Below are 19754 nucleotides of genomic sequence, written 5' to 3' on the forward strand. Positions count from 1 at the left end.
TGGCTGTGGCCATTAGTGTCCACTGTGGAGAAAAGCAGTCCAAGGAAGGGAGGAGATGGAGAAAGGGATGATTTTTTTAAATGAATGTCATGACACACTGGACAGTGGCTGGCAGAAAACATGCAGCCTGTCTGCAAAATCAACCCCCTGACTTGCCAATGTATTTTTCCTTCCTTCATCCCGACGCCCTCCACAGTGCCATCAGCTGATATAACGCTGAAACATAACAGAGAAAATAGAAGGATATGCATGTGTGCCATCCTCCTAAGGCTCTCCAGGCTCCCAGAAACAGCCCAGAAGTACTTCCAAGCTGAAGGATGTCATTGCCTCCGTGAAGGGACCTGGACTCAGTGGTGCAGCTGGGTTTTTAACTGAACACTTCATTTACAGGTTGGAGATGGTGTTTTGTCATATCAGCTCAGTGGAAAGGTTTCAAAGTATTCTCCATGCAATATACACTTTATTGACTCATTATAAATAAAGCATAGAAAGGTGTTCTTTAATTACTGGAAATGTGGCTTGTTTACCCAGAGAGGCTTTTAGTATCAGATATTCAACGTGTTTTATTAGCACACTGCAACTGCTGTGCCTTATTGACTTCCTTAATGTGTGAGATTGTTCTCCTTTCCAAAACTTGGATCATTTTAAAACTGCAGGAGGGAGATGAGTGTGGGGATGTGTTGGCAGATTTAACAGTTACACACTTTCATCAAAAGATGTTGCTGACATCTGTACCACAATAGCTGACACATCAGCAACGCTGCTCATCTCATCACCACCATCCCCTCTGTGGCACTGGGAAACTCTGCACTGCAGATTTAACGCCACTAACAAAGAAGCTTCAAAAGATGGGATTACTTTTGATGCACAAACAAGCTTGGAATTACCACCTGGGTAAAGAGCACTACACATCTCAAAGCAGATATAAGATTTCAGGTTAAAATGAAGAAAGTTACATAAACAATGCTGATTGTTCAGGAAATGAAACCTCAAAATCCCTCCGATACTCTGGGTAAGGGATCGGGCAAAAATATTGAAACAATGTAAGCAGCCCATCAAATGCTCCATTAAAACTTTACACGAGATTATTTTTGAAATACCACTACTTGAGAAACCATAAACTCAAACAACACTCTTTCCCAAGGTTTGCAAGGAAAATTGTCCTCAAAAGCAACGCCACCATCAAATGTCAAACTTCCAACCCCTCTGCTTCAGCTGTGCCGTTACAGGATGGGGCTGTTTCTCTTTACACTGGAAAGGTGTTACGCTTCACCTTGTTTGATTTTTGTTACAGTAAAAAAGTGCAAAGTTTGATTAGTTGTATATCTAAATTTCCAAAGTCATGTGTAGGAAAAAAATAGGATTTTAAAATATAGGTTTTAATAAGGACATTATTTCAAGAACCACACTCTACTTCAAAAGTTAATAAGCCACTAAATTATACTCTGACCTAAATCTTCTGTGAGATGATTGTAGTTCTTTATATATTTCAAATATCCACTTTTTCCCCACTTCATCCCTGCCTTTGGCTTATCAAAGATATCTTCACTCGCTTCACAAGCCCCATTTTCTCTCTCCCCTGTCCTATTTTGAAAGCCTGTGTTAAGTTTCTTCCCTGAGTGACTGCAGGTGAACAACACGTCCCAGAAAACCAGTCACTCAACAAATGCAGGACACAGAGGGACAGCCATCCCTCCTTTCTTTTCAGTAAGAGATTACCAGGTAAACAAGGGTGTTTTCTTTTTCCAGCAACACTTCCATCACTGGCAGCAACTTCCTTAGAACCGGCAGAGTGAGGGGAGCAAAGGGATTCAGGACTGCAGGAGGAAGTTTCAAAGGAATGCTCCCCTTGTGTAGTGGCATTCTTCAAAAGCCACTGCAGAAGGGACTAACAAAAGTGAAGAGCTGAGGTGCAGGCACTGAACAGGCACCTCTGCTTGTTCCTGCCAACTAAACGCTGACACCCGTGCAGCATTTTCCTCCAGTGATTTTTGCAACGCATTAAAAGGCTTGTAAGAAGACAAGATCTCTGTGTTTGCATCACTACCCTGATTCTGGCAATTGTTCCTTCCACTGGAGCCAAATAAAAGCGTTTAAATGGTAAAGGAACACAAAGGAAAGCTGCTAATAAATCAAATATTGCTGAGTTATTTGAGGGAGAAGTTACTGGAATGTCACTGTGCCTTTCCAGTTAAAAAAGCAGGGCACACACATCTGCAGAGGGCGGGAGCAGCATCGTATCCTTCCCCAAATGGAAGGTTTTCCTTGGATATAACCACACACTCACACTTCTGCCTGAAGCAGATACTCCTCACTAGCACAGGAGGTTTGATTGGTTTGACTTCAAGATTAAATCTGGCAAAAATTGGATACTGAGCCCTAGTAAATATTTGGAAGCCCTCTGCTATTACTGCTTCATGCTGTCCACCTAATTATATTTTGAAACTATTGCAAACTTGTTTCACACTTTACCAAACATTATCAGATTTCAATTAACCAAGGCTAAAAAAGAGGCAGTTACAAGGGGGATGGAGAGGTGGCATTGATAAGATTTCATTATCACCCATATGTTGTCTTAATATTAAGAGTATTTTGTATTTAGCAGTGACATTATTATCAGGACAAAATGGAAAATAACAGATACATGCCGAGCCTTTCCTTCTTTAATACTGATTGAACGTCATCTTTTGTCCAGCTTTCAAAAGACCTGGCAACCAGCATTAATATTCCTGGCACTGTTTTGTCCCATTAAATCCAAGTCGTCAGGTTATGGTGATGAAAGGATAGTGTGGCATTAAAATTAAGCCACTAGAGAAAAGGAGGGGGTTTGGGCTTTTAAGACCGCATACACTAAAAAAAAAAAAATATAAAATCCTAATGTTTTTATTTAATATTGGCTTTATTTATAACTATAATAGTAGCTGTTAATATTTTAGCCTTGTGTGATCCACCCCCAGCACAGGGAGGCAGCCAGGCCAAGGGCAGCAGGTTTTATGGCAGCCTCTTTTCTGTTCAAAAACCAATCATGGGCCTTTTTTGCTCTTGCTTTTCTATCGCCTTTTTTTCCCTCTCTTTCTTTCTCTTGCAGGGACTGAGGAGGAGGATGAGGGTGATGACCTGCTGCTGAGATCTGTGGATGAGTTCTGGTGGTTTCCCCACATGTGGAGTCACATGCAGCCCCACCTCTTCCACAACGAGTCCTCACTGGTGGAGCAGATGATCCTCAACAAAGAATTTGCCTTAGTGAGTAAAAGTTCCCCAAAGATTCACCAGGATACCTTTGTCTCTGTGACATCTGTGCACTTACACAGATAAGCAAGGGCAGCAAGGTTAGAAACTCACCCCAAAAAGAGCCTCTTTGTGACTCAAACTTGGGCTGAATTTTGTCTCCACCGCCCCAGGCTTTCTGGAGAGGGAGCAGCCCTTCACCCGAGCACCCCTGTGAGATCACAGGGAACAGAATCACTGGGGACTCTGCAGGTACCAGCTGACCTTTGAAGCTTTAGGAAGGGGTTTGTACGCAGGTTATCAGTTTCCTGAAGTCTGGCACACGTATCCTCACTGGGAGAGGGAGAAAGTTGTGTGGTTTGGGAGAAATCTCGACAAAGCAAATAAGGGAAGCTCCTGGATTTCACTGTGCTTTTTTAAAATGAGCTGCTTGAAAATATGCTTTTTACATAGCTAACCTGTTGCTAATCGTGACAGATAATGCTGTTTCTTCCCCTTTTCCTCATTTGTGCTGCTGTTCCATCCTCCCCACGTTGCCCAGAGCACAGAGCACTTGTACAATTTACAGCCCTTTCAGGATAATTCTACCGGCTTATTGAGCAGGACAAAGAAAACCTGGAATCTGTAAATGGTAAGGACACTGTGTGGTCCTTGACGAGGCTTAGGAATGCCAAGCAACCGGAGCCACTCAGAGGAGCAGAGTGACACCGTGGGGCTTTCCCAGCTGCTCTGGGAACAGAAATCTCAGCCCTTCCCATCTCCCAGGCCCCCTCCTCCCCTCCTCCCACGAGCCAAGGCACATGGGGGAAAAGGCAGAGGCAGATGCCTGAGCAAGCAGTTGGAAGCAATTTATTGCCTTGTTTATGAAAATGTTTTCCTAACAACCTTTAAAGAAAATTAATTAAAAATGGCTTAACTGTTTAGTCCTCTTGCCAGACTTCCCCCTTTCCCATCTCCTGTTAGTACAGAGGCATTTTGGATGACTTCTCTTCCTTCCTACAGTTGTGCTTTGCTGTCAGCCCCACTCCTGGCATGGCCTTTTGTGCAGCCTGGCCCAGAGACCCAAACAGAGTGGAGATTTTAAATGCAAGAGTCATTTTTTAAATAATCCCTATCTCAAAAATACACAGGCCCTTCATCTTTAAACCTATGGGGAAATTCTCCTCGTGCTGTCAGGAAACATGAAGTCCTCTAGGTCAAACCGCCTTCAGGAGTAAAATCTACAGTGTAGCCTGAAAACAGAGCTGGTAATAGAGTCTGTTTGTAACTTCAACTCCAGAAAGATAAAGCCAGTCTCCTGAAGGGTAGGGGCTCCTTAGGGTGCCTATAAATTAGGAGCTGATGTCAGTGAAAGGCTGCTGTTATTACAGTTTTATTTCCTGCTAACATTTGGACAGGGCTCATTCCAACCCCTTGACCTTGAATCTATATGAGCTGTACAATTTACTTACGAGAACATTTCTTTTCAAAAGCCTTCCTGCGAAAGTCTCTCTTGTGGGAGAAATTCATCTTCCCGCTATGACAGCCTTCCTGATGGCTATCAGAGAGGTCCCAGCCATGACTCTGGAGTGGGTTTGATTCCTCCCTGGATTTCACATCCTCAGCATCACGTATTACTTGGGAAAGAAACTCCCTGTTCCTCAGCTGTACTGCTCCAAGTCCTCCAAGTTAAAGCAAACCTCATTATTTTTTGACTTCACAACGTGAAATCCAAATTTAAATTAGAGATCTGGAACAGTACTTATAAAATCTGCTTGATGTTACACGTGTTTTTGTTTGTTGTCTAATATCTTCATTTAGTATTACACTTGGGGGACACAGCTTGATGCTGATGCCATTTTCTCTTGCATTTCTCATTTATTGACCATATTTCCCCACCTCCTGTTTTAGCAGCGGGTAGAGATGACACTTTGTGTGAGTTTCTGCAAGGAAAGCTGCAGCAATTCCTTGGAAGTGTGATCACATTAATTCCTCACCTAGTGCAGTATATCTTTGTCCATTTTGTTTCAAACACGGCTAAGAAGGTAACAGGGTCTTCAGGAAGGGAGAGCACATCGTTACACCCCAGAACAACAGTCAAGGTTGCTTAAGATACCAGATAAGACACAAAAAGTCTCTTTGTTAAGACCTGTTGGCTCCTCCTGACTTGATCATTTTAGAAGAAAACTAAACCAGAACACACCATCAGCAAACCTGCACCCAAATCCCATCACAGCCATCTCTCCGTGCAAGAGAGTGTCAGGCCTGGGTCTGACAAAACACTTGTAGAACACGAGTAGGAATTGGACACCTCAACAGTTTTGTGCACACAGAACTAATTGCTAATTAGGTAACTAATTGCCTTGATTTCAGTGCAGATATGGACACCTCTGTAACAATGTGGAGCTCAGTAAAATCAACAGCCTTCAAAGGATTCCCTTCCACGTGCATTTGTTTCAGAGAATCCCGAAACCCTTTAAAGACACTAAGCCTTGGATTAAATTTTGCAGATTGATAATACCTCAAGTACTGTTGTCTTTGTTTATAAGCAGTGCAATGGATACACAAAGAGGTAAACAAATTCCTCAAGCAGAAGCCTCCGATATGACATATTCCAAAAATAAACCCCACCAAGTTTGCACGGCCATCAATAACCACATATTCTTCCTGCTCCTTTTTGCACATCCTTATCTGACAGAAACAAGTAGAATATATTTAATCCAAAGCCCGTAGCTCTTTATTTCATGCCTGGATTTGTTTGCTCAGTGATTATCTTCTGGGCTCATTTGTGAGTACATGTGCCCAAAGCACAGGAGAGACAGGGTAAAAAAACTCTGACTGTCCAGGGAGCTGATCTGGAGACAGAAACAGGTACAAAACCAATCAATTCAGAAAACCTTTACAGAAACACTCCGTGGCTTCAATCTCCTCTTATAAACCAGCTACAGATGCACATTAGCGCTTCCTCTGCCTCAAACTTCTGAGCTGCTCAAACCACAGGGAAACCATGGGCTTTTAATACACCAATTAAATACCAACAATGTGAAGCCCAGTGGCCACGTATCAAAGGCAAAAAGTATCTACATGTGATGAAAAGTGTCTAATTTGTCTCATTATTAATATCTGTACTCAGTGCTGGGAAGGAGGGACGCCCACAAGGGATTGCCTCTAAAAATGGTCTGTAAATGGTCTGCATATACAGGATAACGTTGTCCTGGGCAGTCAGGACACACAGCATTTCATTTTCCCAAGTAAACTGAAAATAGAACCGACCAAAGCAAATGTGATTATCTGCTAGTTGTTCCTCCTCAAAGCCAGGCAGGGCATCTGAGTGCCTGCCATGTATTTGTGCAACGAACTACAGAGCGAGCAGGTTTTATTCAGAGGCTCATTTCCTTTTCATATCGAGAACGCCTGAAAAGATGCCTTATTTTATTTGTGAATGGCAGATTACCATGTCACCATCCTGTTGCCATGGCAATAGCAGCATCACATAGTAAGCAGATAAACAGGACCTTACGCATATCCAGGCAGATCCCTCCTTTCGGCTCTGCCTCTCAGAGCAGTGTTCATCCTCTCCCTCAGGACACATTCACCTCACCTTTATGTTTCTGTGCACTCCCTGGCACAGGTCTGGTGCAGGTTTGTAGATTCAAGTTAGTCCAGGATATTTAAGTTACCAGTTTCACAGTGTGAGCATCACAGACCCCTCGGGCAGGGTAATAAAGAAACCTTTAGGTACAGATTTTTTTCCTTTATACACGTTCATGGCCAAAAAAAAAAATAGAGAACAGGGTGATTTAACGTTTCTCACTGTAGAGCTGTCCCTCATTTCCCCCCTAAACTGACTCATGCCTCTCGAGTAGGTAACAGCAGGAATAAGCTGAAATTACATTTTGTTCTCAGCAAATTATGAAATGGAGAGTTTGGGTTTCTCTTTTACAAGATCAGCCATTAACTCGAGATCTTTACTAATAAGGAATGGATAATTTTAAGTGGTTGCATTATGTGATGTAGGAACAAGTGTTCCCTACAGATTTAACTTAATTTTTGTCAATGAATCAAACCCTTTTCTTTGTTAAGTACTTGAAGATGCCCAGCATAACCTGCTGTTCCTGGAATTAAAGTAATCAATGGATAATGTGGGCAAAGAGGAAGGACACAAAACCCCAGATAATCTTCTCATATTTTGGCCATTTCCCTCTGCACATCAATTTTATAGGAATGGAAAAGAGCTGATGTATCCTGCAGTACTGGGAATAAAATGAGTTTGTGCCTTCAGAAGACATTTCCAAGAAAACCTATAGATTATATTCATGAAGATGCACATATTTCCACATAGAAATTGAGCTAAATATAAATATTTATGAAATGAAAAAGGAGTCCGGCTTTTTTTTCTTTTTCTTCTACCTTAATACCATATTAAAAAATAAGCAGGTTCAGAAGCTACAAGGAATATTTATTTACTTGTTAAATAGGGAAGGAATCTTGCTCTTATTTGAGAAATAGGAAACAAAAATCCCACGTATGTCACAGCAACAATTTGTTTTCCCTCTGTTTACTGCTCTAATGCTGTTTGATAGCCTAGCACTGGTTTAATGGATTACCTTCAGGCAGAGCCAAACAGGCAGGATGGGTATCCAAACACGTGGCAAATCTATTCTGTGAACCAGTAATGTCACACAATCCAGGAGGATGATTTATTCCTCCGGAGCCACCAAACTGGAATTCCGGTTCCCTCCACTGTCAGCTTGTGTTACATACAACAGCTGCAAGTCAGCCTAGGGACGCTCCAACGGCACCATGTGCAGGAAAAACGAGCTTTGGATAATTCCCTGGGCTTTTTTTGTCCCTAAACCAACACTCCCCCTGTGCTGCCTTGCAGGAGCACGGCATCCCGACCGGCATGGGCTACGCGGTGGCCCCGCACCACTCCGGGGTCTATCCCGTGCACATCCAGCTGTACGAGGCCTGGAAGAAGGTCTGGCACATCCGAGTGACCAGCACGGAAGAGTATCCACACCTGAAGCCTGCACGGTACAGACGGGGCTTCATCCACAATGGCATCATGGTACACTGCATTTCCATGTTCGGACACTTGTACTGCAGGGACTCCCAACCGGGCTGGGAATGCTGTGCTCCAGCTTTCCCAGCGACCATTAAAATTCCCCACCATCCAGGATTTGTAAGGATGCCAAAATGGTGCGTTTGTTACGCAGCCAGTTTAGAAGAGGTGTGTGGGGGGGAAAAACCAGTCACACAAACTCAGGCAACTGCAAATGGAATCCTGGGAAAGCAAACGTGCTGGTGGTGCCATCAACTTTCAACCCCGTGAAATTCATTAAACTGCCTAAGACCTGTGTTTCCAGCTCTGCTTCATCTTTATGCATGAAAGGATTAGAAACCCATCACCTGGGAAGGTGAGCAGGTGTAAGTAATCTCCTCCTGCAAAGATGACACTTCCCCGAGGCCGAGGTGTCAGCTTTGCTTCCGAAATTCCCAGAGCCAGGGATTGGGACAACCTTGTCTGAGTGTTCCAAACCCTGCACATGTGTGGAGAGAGAGAGAAGGCTCCTCACACGCACTTCAGAGAGCACAGAGGGCAGGGAAATGTACAGAATGATTTGGCCTGTCCCCTATTTCAAGGGCAGGTCCCGGGATGGTTTCAAGTCCCAGCTGACCTGAATATTGCCTGTGCACATCAAGCCAAAATTGTGAGCCCCTAAACAAGGCAGAAGGAATGTCCTAACCCTGCACAGAGTCCAGTTACTACCAGAATAGACTCAGAATCATCAGTGTATTTACACATGTATCCAAATGCTCTGCTGAACCTAGGTTTAGTTTGTTGTTTTCACTGAGTGAAAACATCAAAATATTGAATTAAGGCAGACAAAAGCCCTTCCCCGGCTCAGTTACATCTCTGCATGGATTAGGCAATCCCTGTAAGGCGCTCTTCTTTTGTTCTCAGGTGCTCCCTCGACAGACCTGTGGCCTTTTCACTCACACTATTTTTTACAAGGAATATCCTGGGGGTCCTCAGGAGCTGGACAAAAGTATCCGAGGAGGTGAACTGTTCCTCACCATTCTCCTGAATCCCGTAGGTACCTTTCCTTTGCTATTTTTTGGACTAACAGGGAGGAGGGAGGGAGGGAGGGAGGGAGGGAGGAAAGGAAGGACATCAGTTTTCCTGGATCTTGTTTGGGAAATGAAAATCAGGACGACTTGCTGAGAGGTAACAAGCAGTTTTAAAAGAAAGGAGAACAATGCCTTCTGCCTGTTTCTAACTACAACTGTACGCAACAAGTTCCTGGGAAATGCATGACTTTCATCCCCGTAGTGTTTCCCAACCTGAAACTGGGGAGAAACTTGTCTGAGACAGCAAGGGTAGAAAAACCTGTGATCTTATTCCTCCTTTCCTTTCTTCCCCAAGCTTGGCTCCTCGGGCGCTCCTGATACAGCTCAGTGGAAAGCCCAGGGCTCAGGCCTCGAATCATTCCTCCACCACTGGCTCTTAAAAATAGGTTTTGAGCACCTGAAAAGCCTGGTGTCATTTAAGGCAGCAGCCTCAAGGTGCAAGGAGCAAGGACAACAAAACAAAAAGCCATACATCAATTATTTTGTCCTCCCTTGCTCCTGCTCCACCCAAAGAAGCTGCACTAGTCACAAGATAAATGTCTCTTGTCTTGCCAGGTGGCCTCATTTTCAGTGGGTTTAAATTGCAGCACTCAGTGACTCCTCTGCAGAGCTAAAGAAACTTCAGGTGCAGCTGACTCTCAAATCCAGGTCACTTCTATTTAGACACCTAAATATAGATATTTTTTGGTATTATATAATTAGGTGCTTGGGGGTGAAAATTTTTGGCTGGGGAGCTAAGTTGATATCCGAGCCAGATTCAGTGGGCTTAAAGAAATGGGACATTTCTATCAGGAATTTGTCTCTACCATCCACGTGACACCTAATTTGAGAATAAAATAGATCCCTGTTCTTTACCCTCTCTCTCCATTCCTTGCAGTTCTCTCAGGCTGGTTTTTCTCCCCTTAGTTTCCTAAGTGTAACTTGGAATTTAAGCTTAGCTTTAGCACGCTTTGATCAATACCTGTGCCCTTTTCACTGACCTGAAGGTTCCCTCAGATGTAGGCAGAGCATGTTTTTACTCCCCGAGTGCTGCTTGCAACAGCCCAAATTCCTCAGCCAATCTATGTCCCAGTAACTTGGGAGTGCAATATATGTTGTTGTGTGGTATTTGAAAGGAACAACCTTTCTGCACTCTTAATGTTTAAATGTCCCCTCCCACTTTTATGGACCTTTCTTTTATTCAGAGCAAAAGCGTAGTGTTTTGGTGGTTAGCATGACAAAGTTCACAACTTAGTACCCAAAATCCATGGTCTGAAAAGAATCAATACTGTGCCTATTCCACTGGGCAGGTGCAAATTCAGCTGGATTAAAAAGATACGCTTTGAGTGTGACGCGTTCTCCAAACTGGCAGCAGCACACACGGGAACAGCAGCAGGACACTTCCCACCCTGTATCCTGCAAGCTTTTCACACACCTCCACTCATTAATAAGCTTCCTTAGAGTCTGGATATCATCTTGGACAACCAGTACCAAATATATTCACTAGGCAGGGAGAATAAGAGTACACCTGATTATAGATCAGTTCGGGTCCACATTATTTACAGGCAAGGCTTCCACAATTTACACTCCAGTAAATAGAATCATTACATGTTTCCCACACACACTTCAAGACAGACTTTCTCAGACTGTTTCAAACTTCAGGGATAATCACAGTGCCTTGATTAAAGTCAGCACAGCACCCCCTTTGGTCGTGGATTACAGCTGGAGACTAAACATTTTTTCAAGAGGGGTTTACAGGAACCCTGTCCCTTACTCGAGTCGTAATTAGCAATTTCAGCAAATTACAAACAAACGTTAAGCTCGAATACCAAAAACGTTTGCACTTCCAGGCAGCAGTGCCACACAGTTGGCTAAATTAGAAAGTGCCCAAGTGACAGTGCATTGGGATAAAGACTTTGCAGAGAGACTGTCAAAGGGATCTTCCGATGGGAATTTTTTTAAAAATGGCTGCTACTGAGTACTCTGTGGCTCAGAGAGATATTTTCACTTTCTAATTTATGAATCCTAAAGATGAGTCATGTCTGGCAGAGATGATTTAGTAGTAGGCAGAGGAGGGATTAATTCCACCAAGACAGACAGAAATCAAACCAACTTTCCTCTGAGTTTTAATGAGGGTGACAAGAATCCCAGCCAGACCTTTCCAGGCTCCAGCTAATGCTGGGAGTCTGCAGTTTGTGGGGGACTTATTCTTTGCATAAACACTTCAAAGCAAAGCTCATTAAAGGTAGTGGGAAAGTCTCAGTGAACAGACTGGGCTGGAAATGAACCCAAACAGCAAAACTCGTCCAAAAGGTATCAATCCAGCTCCCCTCCGAAGGGTCTCCTTCATTTGGGGGCTTAAAACAATAACAAGGAGCCTCAGTTGTATGGACAAATAAGAAATGCAGGTACAGTTTGGGGTGGAAAATGAGATATTATTGCCTTCTTGGGGTTTTCCTTCCCGAACAATGAAACATTCAGTTGATTTGTTTTTGTCTATCTCCCTTGCCAGACCTAAGCTGGATGTTTAATCAGTGTTAAGTTGTATCATCTCTGATGTTATTTACTATGGGGTCTGACAAACACCAAAACCCAGTTATTTGCTACATCTTAATTAGGACAGACCTCCCAAAAGTCGTAGCATCAGCACTTCCACATCAGCAGTGAAAATAGAGCAGCAAAATCACCACAGTCAGTAGGAAGAAGGGAAGGGGGAAAACAACATCTCAAACTTGGGTCAGTCAAAGTGTAAAAACTGGGTTTGTGCCCAATTTAATCATTATTAAAATTAAATTTTTTATGGCATTACATTCATTTTCAGCATTTTTTTAAAAATTCTGCTTCTCATTGTTTACTTAGCTTAATTGTCCTTTAGAATGACTTTTTCTTCTCAGAGAATATATTCAAAGCCCCTTTCCTGTTTGCTCCCTCCAGCCGTTCTGTGCCACGTTCCTTTGCTCGGCCTCCCCTTCCTCTGTTTAAATACATTCCCATCAACTTTCCATGCACTTCTGGTTTTGACACACCCCACAGAGAAAGACAAGTTAAGCAGCACTAAAATCAGCCCGCTGGTAACACACAATTCCCACACTGAAATACTTCCAGCAGCAAAAAGCAAAAAATCTCCCTCGGAGTTGAAGTTTTAAGGGGGATTTTCCACCTCCAAACGTCAGGCTCAAAACTAAGTGGGTTCAGCCCATGTTCCCTGACTGTTGCCCTTCATTCAGTCTCCTGGGAAAAGCCCTGACATATTTAAAGGGTGCTTTTACAAATTGTTCCATATATCACCTCTCCAGCAGCCACAGGGTCTCCCACTATCTGTCTGCTGGCTCCTCTCCTTTACTCCCCTGCTCCACAGGCCATAAACAACAGCCATAAACATTGAACAGCCAAGATAAGCTAATAAATACAGCCCTAAATATTACTGCCCCTGCAAACAACAGCCAGAGAGTCATTTCTCCTAAAAAAAAAAAACAAAAAACCTCTTTAAACCAGAGAGCTTTTTATTAAGCCAGCAAGTGACAGCACAAAAGGCACCTCTGCCAAACACGGTCTGTTTTCATCCCATCTCCCACTGTCTCCTTTCCATAGTTCCACCATGACAACGTGCATAGGCCATTCCTGCATTTCATTTTCATATATAAATATATATATAAATCTCTCTCCTCGAGATCTACTCGTGCCTCACCACAGAGGATCTAGAGACAGGCACACCCTGCACAACACTCTCTGTCCACAAAGCCAACAAAATAGGACTGTATTTGCCACCGACAGATCAGCCCATTTTTATAAGTTAATAAACACAGAAGAGCAGCAGAGAAAGGGAAAAGTTAAACACTTCTTCAGACTCCTCTTCCCCCTTCAATCAAGCAGCCCTAAGAAGCTTTAGCTGGAGGTGAAGTGTGGCAGATGAATTTCAGGAAGATTAGCTTCTTTTGCTGGAATTTGGCTGTCGAGAGCCAAATCAGGCTCGTGATTGAAAGGTAACTTTGAAGCCCACTCAGCAGAAGCTGCAGGCAGCCCATAATAATGCACATTATCATTACTCCAACTCCCCTGGAAGTGGCACGGGATGCTTTTAATTTTGAAGGCCACTTAAACACATTTACATTTTTAAACTCTCACCGTAACTAAAGGGTTATTGCTCATTCCCAGCCTGTTGGAGCTGGGTTCTCCATGTCCCACATGGGCCATACTTGGAAGATTTTCTACTTGTTTCCTGCTCTCCCTCATCACAGAAACAGATGAGAATCACACGTTATTGCTTCCGCATATTAAAAGTAAGTGCAGAGAGGGGTTAATTTATACCTTCCACGGGAGATTTGGGAGTGTCATTATGAAACATCTTGAGTGTTAATAATATTTTTCTTCTTATTTGCTTTGTTTCTCTGAGCAGAGCTGTAGAAAGAATAAAAAATAACCTTGGGCATTGGAGGAAATGTGCTGCAATCCAAGAGTAATTCATAATGCAGCTCTGCTAAGGGCCCTGTGAATTCAGCATCTCAGCATAATTTGGGGACAGGGGAAAAAAAAAAGGAAGCAACCTTCCCACTAAAAAAAAAGTCAATATTTCTTGAGCTGCAATTAGCAAGGTATTGCCTGTAGGGACAGATGTGTCCCCCTCCAACCTGACAAGAGGGAAATGTTCAATCTACCAAATTAAAAGGGAGTTTTGTTAACAAGTTACGCCAGAATTTATCTTAATGGTCACAAACACACCAAAACAACTCTAACCTTCCTCAGGCTTCTGACTCTTTTTTTTCTCCCCTCACTTTGTAAATCATTATTTTTTCCCCCCTCATCCCACATGGCTACCCCAGCTGCACAGAACTGGCACAGGAAAATATTATCCCGTGGAAACTCGAGCCTCCAGGAGCAGATTTAGAAACTAATTAGCTGGGAACTCGGGGCATGAAGAAAACATCTGAAGGATAACACACCTCCTTTCCTTTCTTTCCTGACATTTCCCTGCTCGGCTCAGGCTGATGCTCCACACCACACGTTTCGGTATTTCAGCAGAATCGCTCCCCAGCACGTGGGGTGATGGCAGAAATAGCAACAAACAACTGCATTCAGCGAGGGGGTTACTGGGGAAAGAGGGAGGGAACCTGTTACCTGCAAGCACGCACCACCCATGAATTTATTACACTGTCAGGAGCGAGCCTTTAAGGTAAAAACCAGCTGACTCAGAGCTCCCTGATTATTGAAAATGAGCCCTTAATAGAAGCAAATGGACAAGAACAAAATCTCCTCGCTGTGCTCGCCATTCCAAATTAATTGGGAAGTGGCTGATTGGAGAGCATTAGATCCTCTAGTGAACTGAAAATGCTGGGGGTTTGGGTTTGTTTTTTTTTTTTTTTTCCTCTGAAACCAAGAGTGGAGAATTAAATTAACTCTGAGGTTTGTTTGCTCAGAGTAGGCCACCGAAATGGATTAATTAATCATCATTTATGAACACTCCATAACACAGAGCCGTCAGCTCTTCAGAAAACTGCTGGAATAGCAACATGACAGGAGAACAGTTATAGAAACAAGTGATAAATTCCCTGCATCTCCAATCTATATCAACCTGCCTGGCATTTCCTTGCAGTTCTAAAGTAAACAGCCTGGTGCAAACTCTTCCTTAGAGTTTATAAGAATGCCCAGTATCAAAAGGATCATCTGAGAGACTTTTTCTTGCTCTGCCTGGCGACTACGAAGTGCCACGTCAAGGATAACAGACATAACCCATCCCATCACCCCAAGCACAGTTAGAACCAGACCTTATTTAACCACATCAACCACTAAGAATAATTTTGATCATTTTTTTCTGCCTGGATGTCCCCTTTTCTCTATAGCCCTGGTTCTTGATAGTAATTTAATCTGGGTCTTTGAGCGTGACTTAAGCCAACAGTACCCAACACCAATTTATTCTGCTCTACTTCTTTAATTTGAACTTGGGTTTATTCTTGAGTCTGAACCGAAAAGATTTGTTTCTTCTGAGGGGGTTTATAGTCTAAGGAAGTCTTTTCAACAAGAAAACAAATTCCTATATCATGAATTTCACTAAAAAATGGAAATACCTGCTTATAACAAGAGGATTGAATTGCTGTAGACTTGCTGGGGCTCACGGATGGGAGTGGCAGCACCACATTTGGGCAGAATTCATTCAGCTTTGGCCACAATGAGCTGTGCTGCTGATCACTTGTACAAGGGTGACAAATGAACAGACATAAAAAATATCCATTTAGGTTTCCCACCCTAACACAGCCACGCACCGACTGCATCAAATCATCCACAGCAGCAGTTGTTCTTTCACACGCCCTCACAGTAAAAAACAAACAAAAACAAACAAAAAAAATTTTATTTAATTGCAGGCTTTTAAAAATATAAATATATAACTAACAGATAGAACTGATGGATTGGAACTTCCTCATCTTGGACCCCACACATCCATGGTGTCAGAAATGTGTACAGCCTGGGGAACAGCTGCTGTGTTGGAATGTGGTCACGATTTGGGCTCGATTTTAGAAGCAGGACTTGGATAAATCTTAGAAAATGAAAAATAAAAAAGCAAACCCAGCAGCTTTATTCTCACAAGGAAAGGGACGAGGCGCAGCATTTTTCTGTCAGTAATAAAGAATTCATTTAAATCACGGCACCTAAATAATGGAAAAGTAGAAAGCGTTCACGGGTAAAAGAGAAACAATTCTGCTCTTTGAATAGGGAATTTTAAAACAACATAGATGCTCTTTTGGACAGCTGTCCCAAGGCCACATCCCACCACTGATGGACAGCAGCTTCCCCTCCCATCCCTGGGAACACTTGGGCTGGAAAACAGACCCGGTAATGAATACGGGCACGGGAAATAAAACATCGTTCAGCTGCTTTGTTTCCCCTTCAGTGAAAGGCAAAAGTGTTTCTTTCCAAACACTGCCTTTTGTTGCTTTCTTTAGAGATATCATGTTCAGAAAATATTTGATTATCCTGTCAAGAACGTTAAAACGTAAAAAGATGTGCAGGGAGGAAATAGAGTAAAAGTAAAAACAAACAAACAATCAAGCAAACAAACAAACAAACAAAAAACCAACCCAGGCGGTGATTTTCAGGCGTATAAACGATTTTGCTTCAGCAGCAGATAAGGGTCGTGAATATGAATGGCGCCGAATTCCAGAGATACGATTTGTCATTATTAAAATTAGTGCTTTGTCAACACAAAACTCCCCCTCCCGGCTTCCCCCGAGCGCTGCCGCACAAACCGCTGCCTTGAGGAGCTGAGCGCCCCGGGATTCAGCAAGTACAAACTCTGTCATCCACGACGGGAGGCTGGGAAATGTTGGAAACGCTCCCCAGAGAAGGAGGCATGTCCATGCCCAGCCTGGCACTGAGCCCTCCCTCCCTTGAAACCCTCGCTGAAGAGGTGCAAGAGCAAGGGGAAGAGTTGTTAAGGACAGGGAGCAACAAGCTGCTCTCAGGGGAGCAGGATTCCCACATGAGCCCCGTCGCTGGCAATGGGTCAGGGCCAAAGGATGAGCAGGAGGAAAGGACCTACAAGAGAACACTGATCCCATATAATGACGGAATGGCTGAGAGAATGAGCTGGAGCACATTTACACAGAAGCTTTGTAGTTGATTTTTTCATGGCAAGGGCTCGATCGATGGATAAGAAGAGTTTCAAGCAGCAACACAAAGAAATCAGCCAGTGTTTTATTCCCCATGTGGGACTGCCATCCTTGAGATGGGGTGGCACTTCAGCTGGAAGCTGCAGCACTAACAGGGGTGGGTCAGTTTGAAAACCCCACTGAGTTCAACACTTCCTGCAAACTCCTCTTTAAAGCTCTGCCCACACTCCAGGACCTACAGCAGTTGGCAGTTCTCCTGGATGAACCTCCCCAAAAAACTAAACATGTTCTCCAATCTTAAAGTAGCCTGACATCCTAGTGCCCTCCAGAGGCAGGTGGGTAATCTTTGTCCAAAACTAAGTGCTTTTAGCCAAGCCTACACTGAGTTTGGCAATTACAGGAGGAAATAAACCTGTACACTCTGCATTAATAGCTGTGCATCAAGTCTGAGCACAGAATGCAGTTTCAGGGCACTTTAAGCAGATCCAGCGTGGTTTATATCCTGATAATTCTGAAACAAGCCCTTTGTTTTTCTCTGCTACCTAATCTACATTTCACTTTATACATAACACAAGCACAAATATGCAAACATTACAAGTAAAGAATACACTACAGATGTATAATTTCTGCACAGAACTGATTTTCAAAAGCCCTGGAAACAAGAACCAGATAGTGGAACAGTGTGGTGCTGCTGCCATTGTTTGTAAATTAATCTCATATCATAGGTGGGACCAGCTCCAGTTTGTCAATCAGTCACTCACCAAATATTATGGTTTAGGAGCAGAAGAGCTGGTAAATAGCCCAGTGCAGAATGTGGTTTCTGTAAAATACATTTCTTTCCCTCTACCCACGCAGCCTAGTGGAAATAATATGATTTAGCAGCCAGAATGGCATATTAACTTCACAGGTGCTCTCGGAAATTTAGGACCTGTGCTCTCCTCTCACCTCTTTCTTGAGAGCACAGCTATTGCAGACCACTGTGGGCACCTCTGAAACATTAGCACAGAGCAGGCAGCAGAAAACAGCAGGCAAAAGCTCATTACAGCAGCAAAAATCCAAATTTCCATGGTCTGAGGGCCACAGGTCTCCATTCAGATCCACGTAACCCCCAGCACCAGCCCCAGACTACTGCATTTTCCATGGATTGATGCATGTGCATGGAAACAGACTCTGGTGCCCATCCATGCTGTAAACATGCACAGTAAAAGCCCCTCTCCTTTGCCTCAAGTGATTTGGAGGTAGATAGCAAAGAATTAGGCATGGTTTTATCCCATGAATAATGCATCAGGTTTGGGGGTTTCTCACTTCAAAAAAAGATCAACAGAGCAAGAGAAGTCAGGAGAGATGTCCAAGATCTTTTGACTCCATAAAAACTGATCAATTGGATCTTTTAAATGGGTTTGCAACCCAGTGAAAGTACCTTTAACATTAAAAGAAAGTCTCCTCCATTTTCAAGGGTAAACAAAGCACAAGATTTACTTGCAGAACTTCATTTGCTGCAATAATATTAAATGTCATTGGCAGACCTGTTAGCAGTCATCAGAAACCACTTCAGAGCCAGGATTATATCCTCCATTAACATTTCCTGCAAGTGTTTTCATCACTTAGTTTGCAGGAAGCACTTGCCACCTTTTGAGGAGCTGAACTCTAAACTAGGCAGGATATCTTTGTGTTGGGTTTTCTGGGGGAGAAGAAGATGATTCATTACCTTCCCTATAAGTTTCTGGGGTACTACACAGAAACATGCACCAAGGTTAGAGTAATTTTAACGTTCACTCTGTGGCAAATACTTTTGGTCATAAAATGCACGGGTTCCTGAATCCACCAAGTCGAGCCAACAGCAAAAAGAACTTGTACAGTTGCCAATCTTGGCTCAAAGCAGAATAAAAGTGAAGGATAAATTACTTTCAGAGGAATAAAGTGTGCACAGTGCAAACCCCCTGCAGAGGGGCCATGAGGGACACTCCTCTCAGCTCCATCTGTCTCCACCTTCTAGAAGTACTAAAAGCCTTGTTAATAATTTAACAAACTAATGGACGTGGTTTAAAACCTTGTGGGCTGTTGTTCAGAGCAGCACCACCTTGGCAGAGCGAGATGGGGAGAGTGGGAAGCTTGTGGCTTTTTATCCCACGGGGATTTTGAGAGTCAGGAGAGCACAGTGTGCTCTGGACAAGCTTGGGACCACAAAAAAAAAAAAACTAAGGGAAAACTTCATCTCCAGGTGGATCAGTGATTACAACCTTCCTGAGACACACATGGGCATTCTGCAGATATTTGAGGCATGAAGGTCCCAAATTTTGAGACTCAGCACTTCCCACCAGTTTAGCTGCTGGGGAACCTGGGTGCCTCCCAGCTGAGACGCGTGTTTCCAGACCTCCGACTCGAGGACCAGGGTGCCAGGACAGCCCACCTGGTTTCCAGCCATAAACTACCCTCAGCAACAACAACACACACCTTGACACCCCAAGGACTCCCCCAAACTACATCCAGCTGCCGCTCAAGACATTAGAGAGGAAAAGAAACCACAACTCACTGACCTGGACGTGTCTCCTGCCGCAGCTTTCCAAGAGGAAGGGGCACACACTCCCCTGCAGTCTCTTCCCTTCTGCCTGCACACCCCTTTATAAGCTCACACTTCCCATTCCTAATCATCCAAACCAGGGCTCACCTGGACACAGATATCTCTCTGCAAGGCAAGCCATTCACCTGTGAATCTGGTGGCCTCAGACCCCAAAATACTCTTGGCTCATTCCCCCACCCCTGCCTGCAGCCGGAATCAGATTCCACTGCCATTCCATCCTATCCCAGGCCGATGTGCCGGGAAAAACAGTG

The 19754-nt window shown here is 43.6% G+C and overlaps 1 protein-coding gene across 3 annotated transcripts in view; it reads left to right on the forward strand.

Annotated features, from left to right (window-relative positions):
* Positions 1-19754, forward strand: part of NDST4 (N-deacetylase and N-sulfotransferase 4) — a 65010-nt gene that overhangs the window by 33872 nt on the left and 11384 nt on the right. For all 3 annotated transcript variants that reach the window (XM_050320443.1, XM_050320441.1, XM_050320442.1), the window contains 3 exons: positions 3089-3243; positions 8093-8278; positions 9176-9304. In XM_050320443.1, coding sequence (XP_050176400.1) covers positions 3089-3243; positions 8093-8278; positions 9176-9304 — 470 coding nt within the window. The remainder of the gene's footprint in view (positions 1-3088; positions 3244-8092; positions 8279-9175; positions 9305-19754) is intronic.

The sequence above is a fragment of the Myiozetetes cayanensis genome, unplaced genomic scaffold, assembly GCF_022539395.1.
Source record: "Myiozetetes cayanensis isolate MyiCay16 unplaced genomic scaffold, myiCay2020 scf24, whole genome shotgun sequence".
In the NCBI taxonomy this organism is placed as follows: domain Eukaryota; kingdom Metazoa; phylum Chordata; class Aves; order Passeriformes; family Tyrannidae; genus Myiozetetes; species Myiozetetes cayanensis.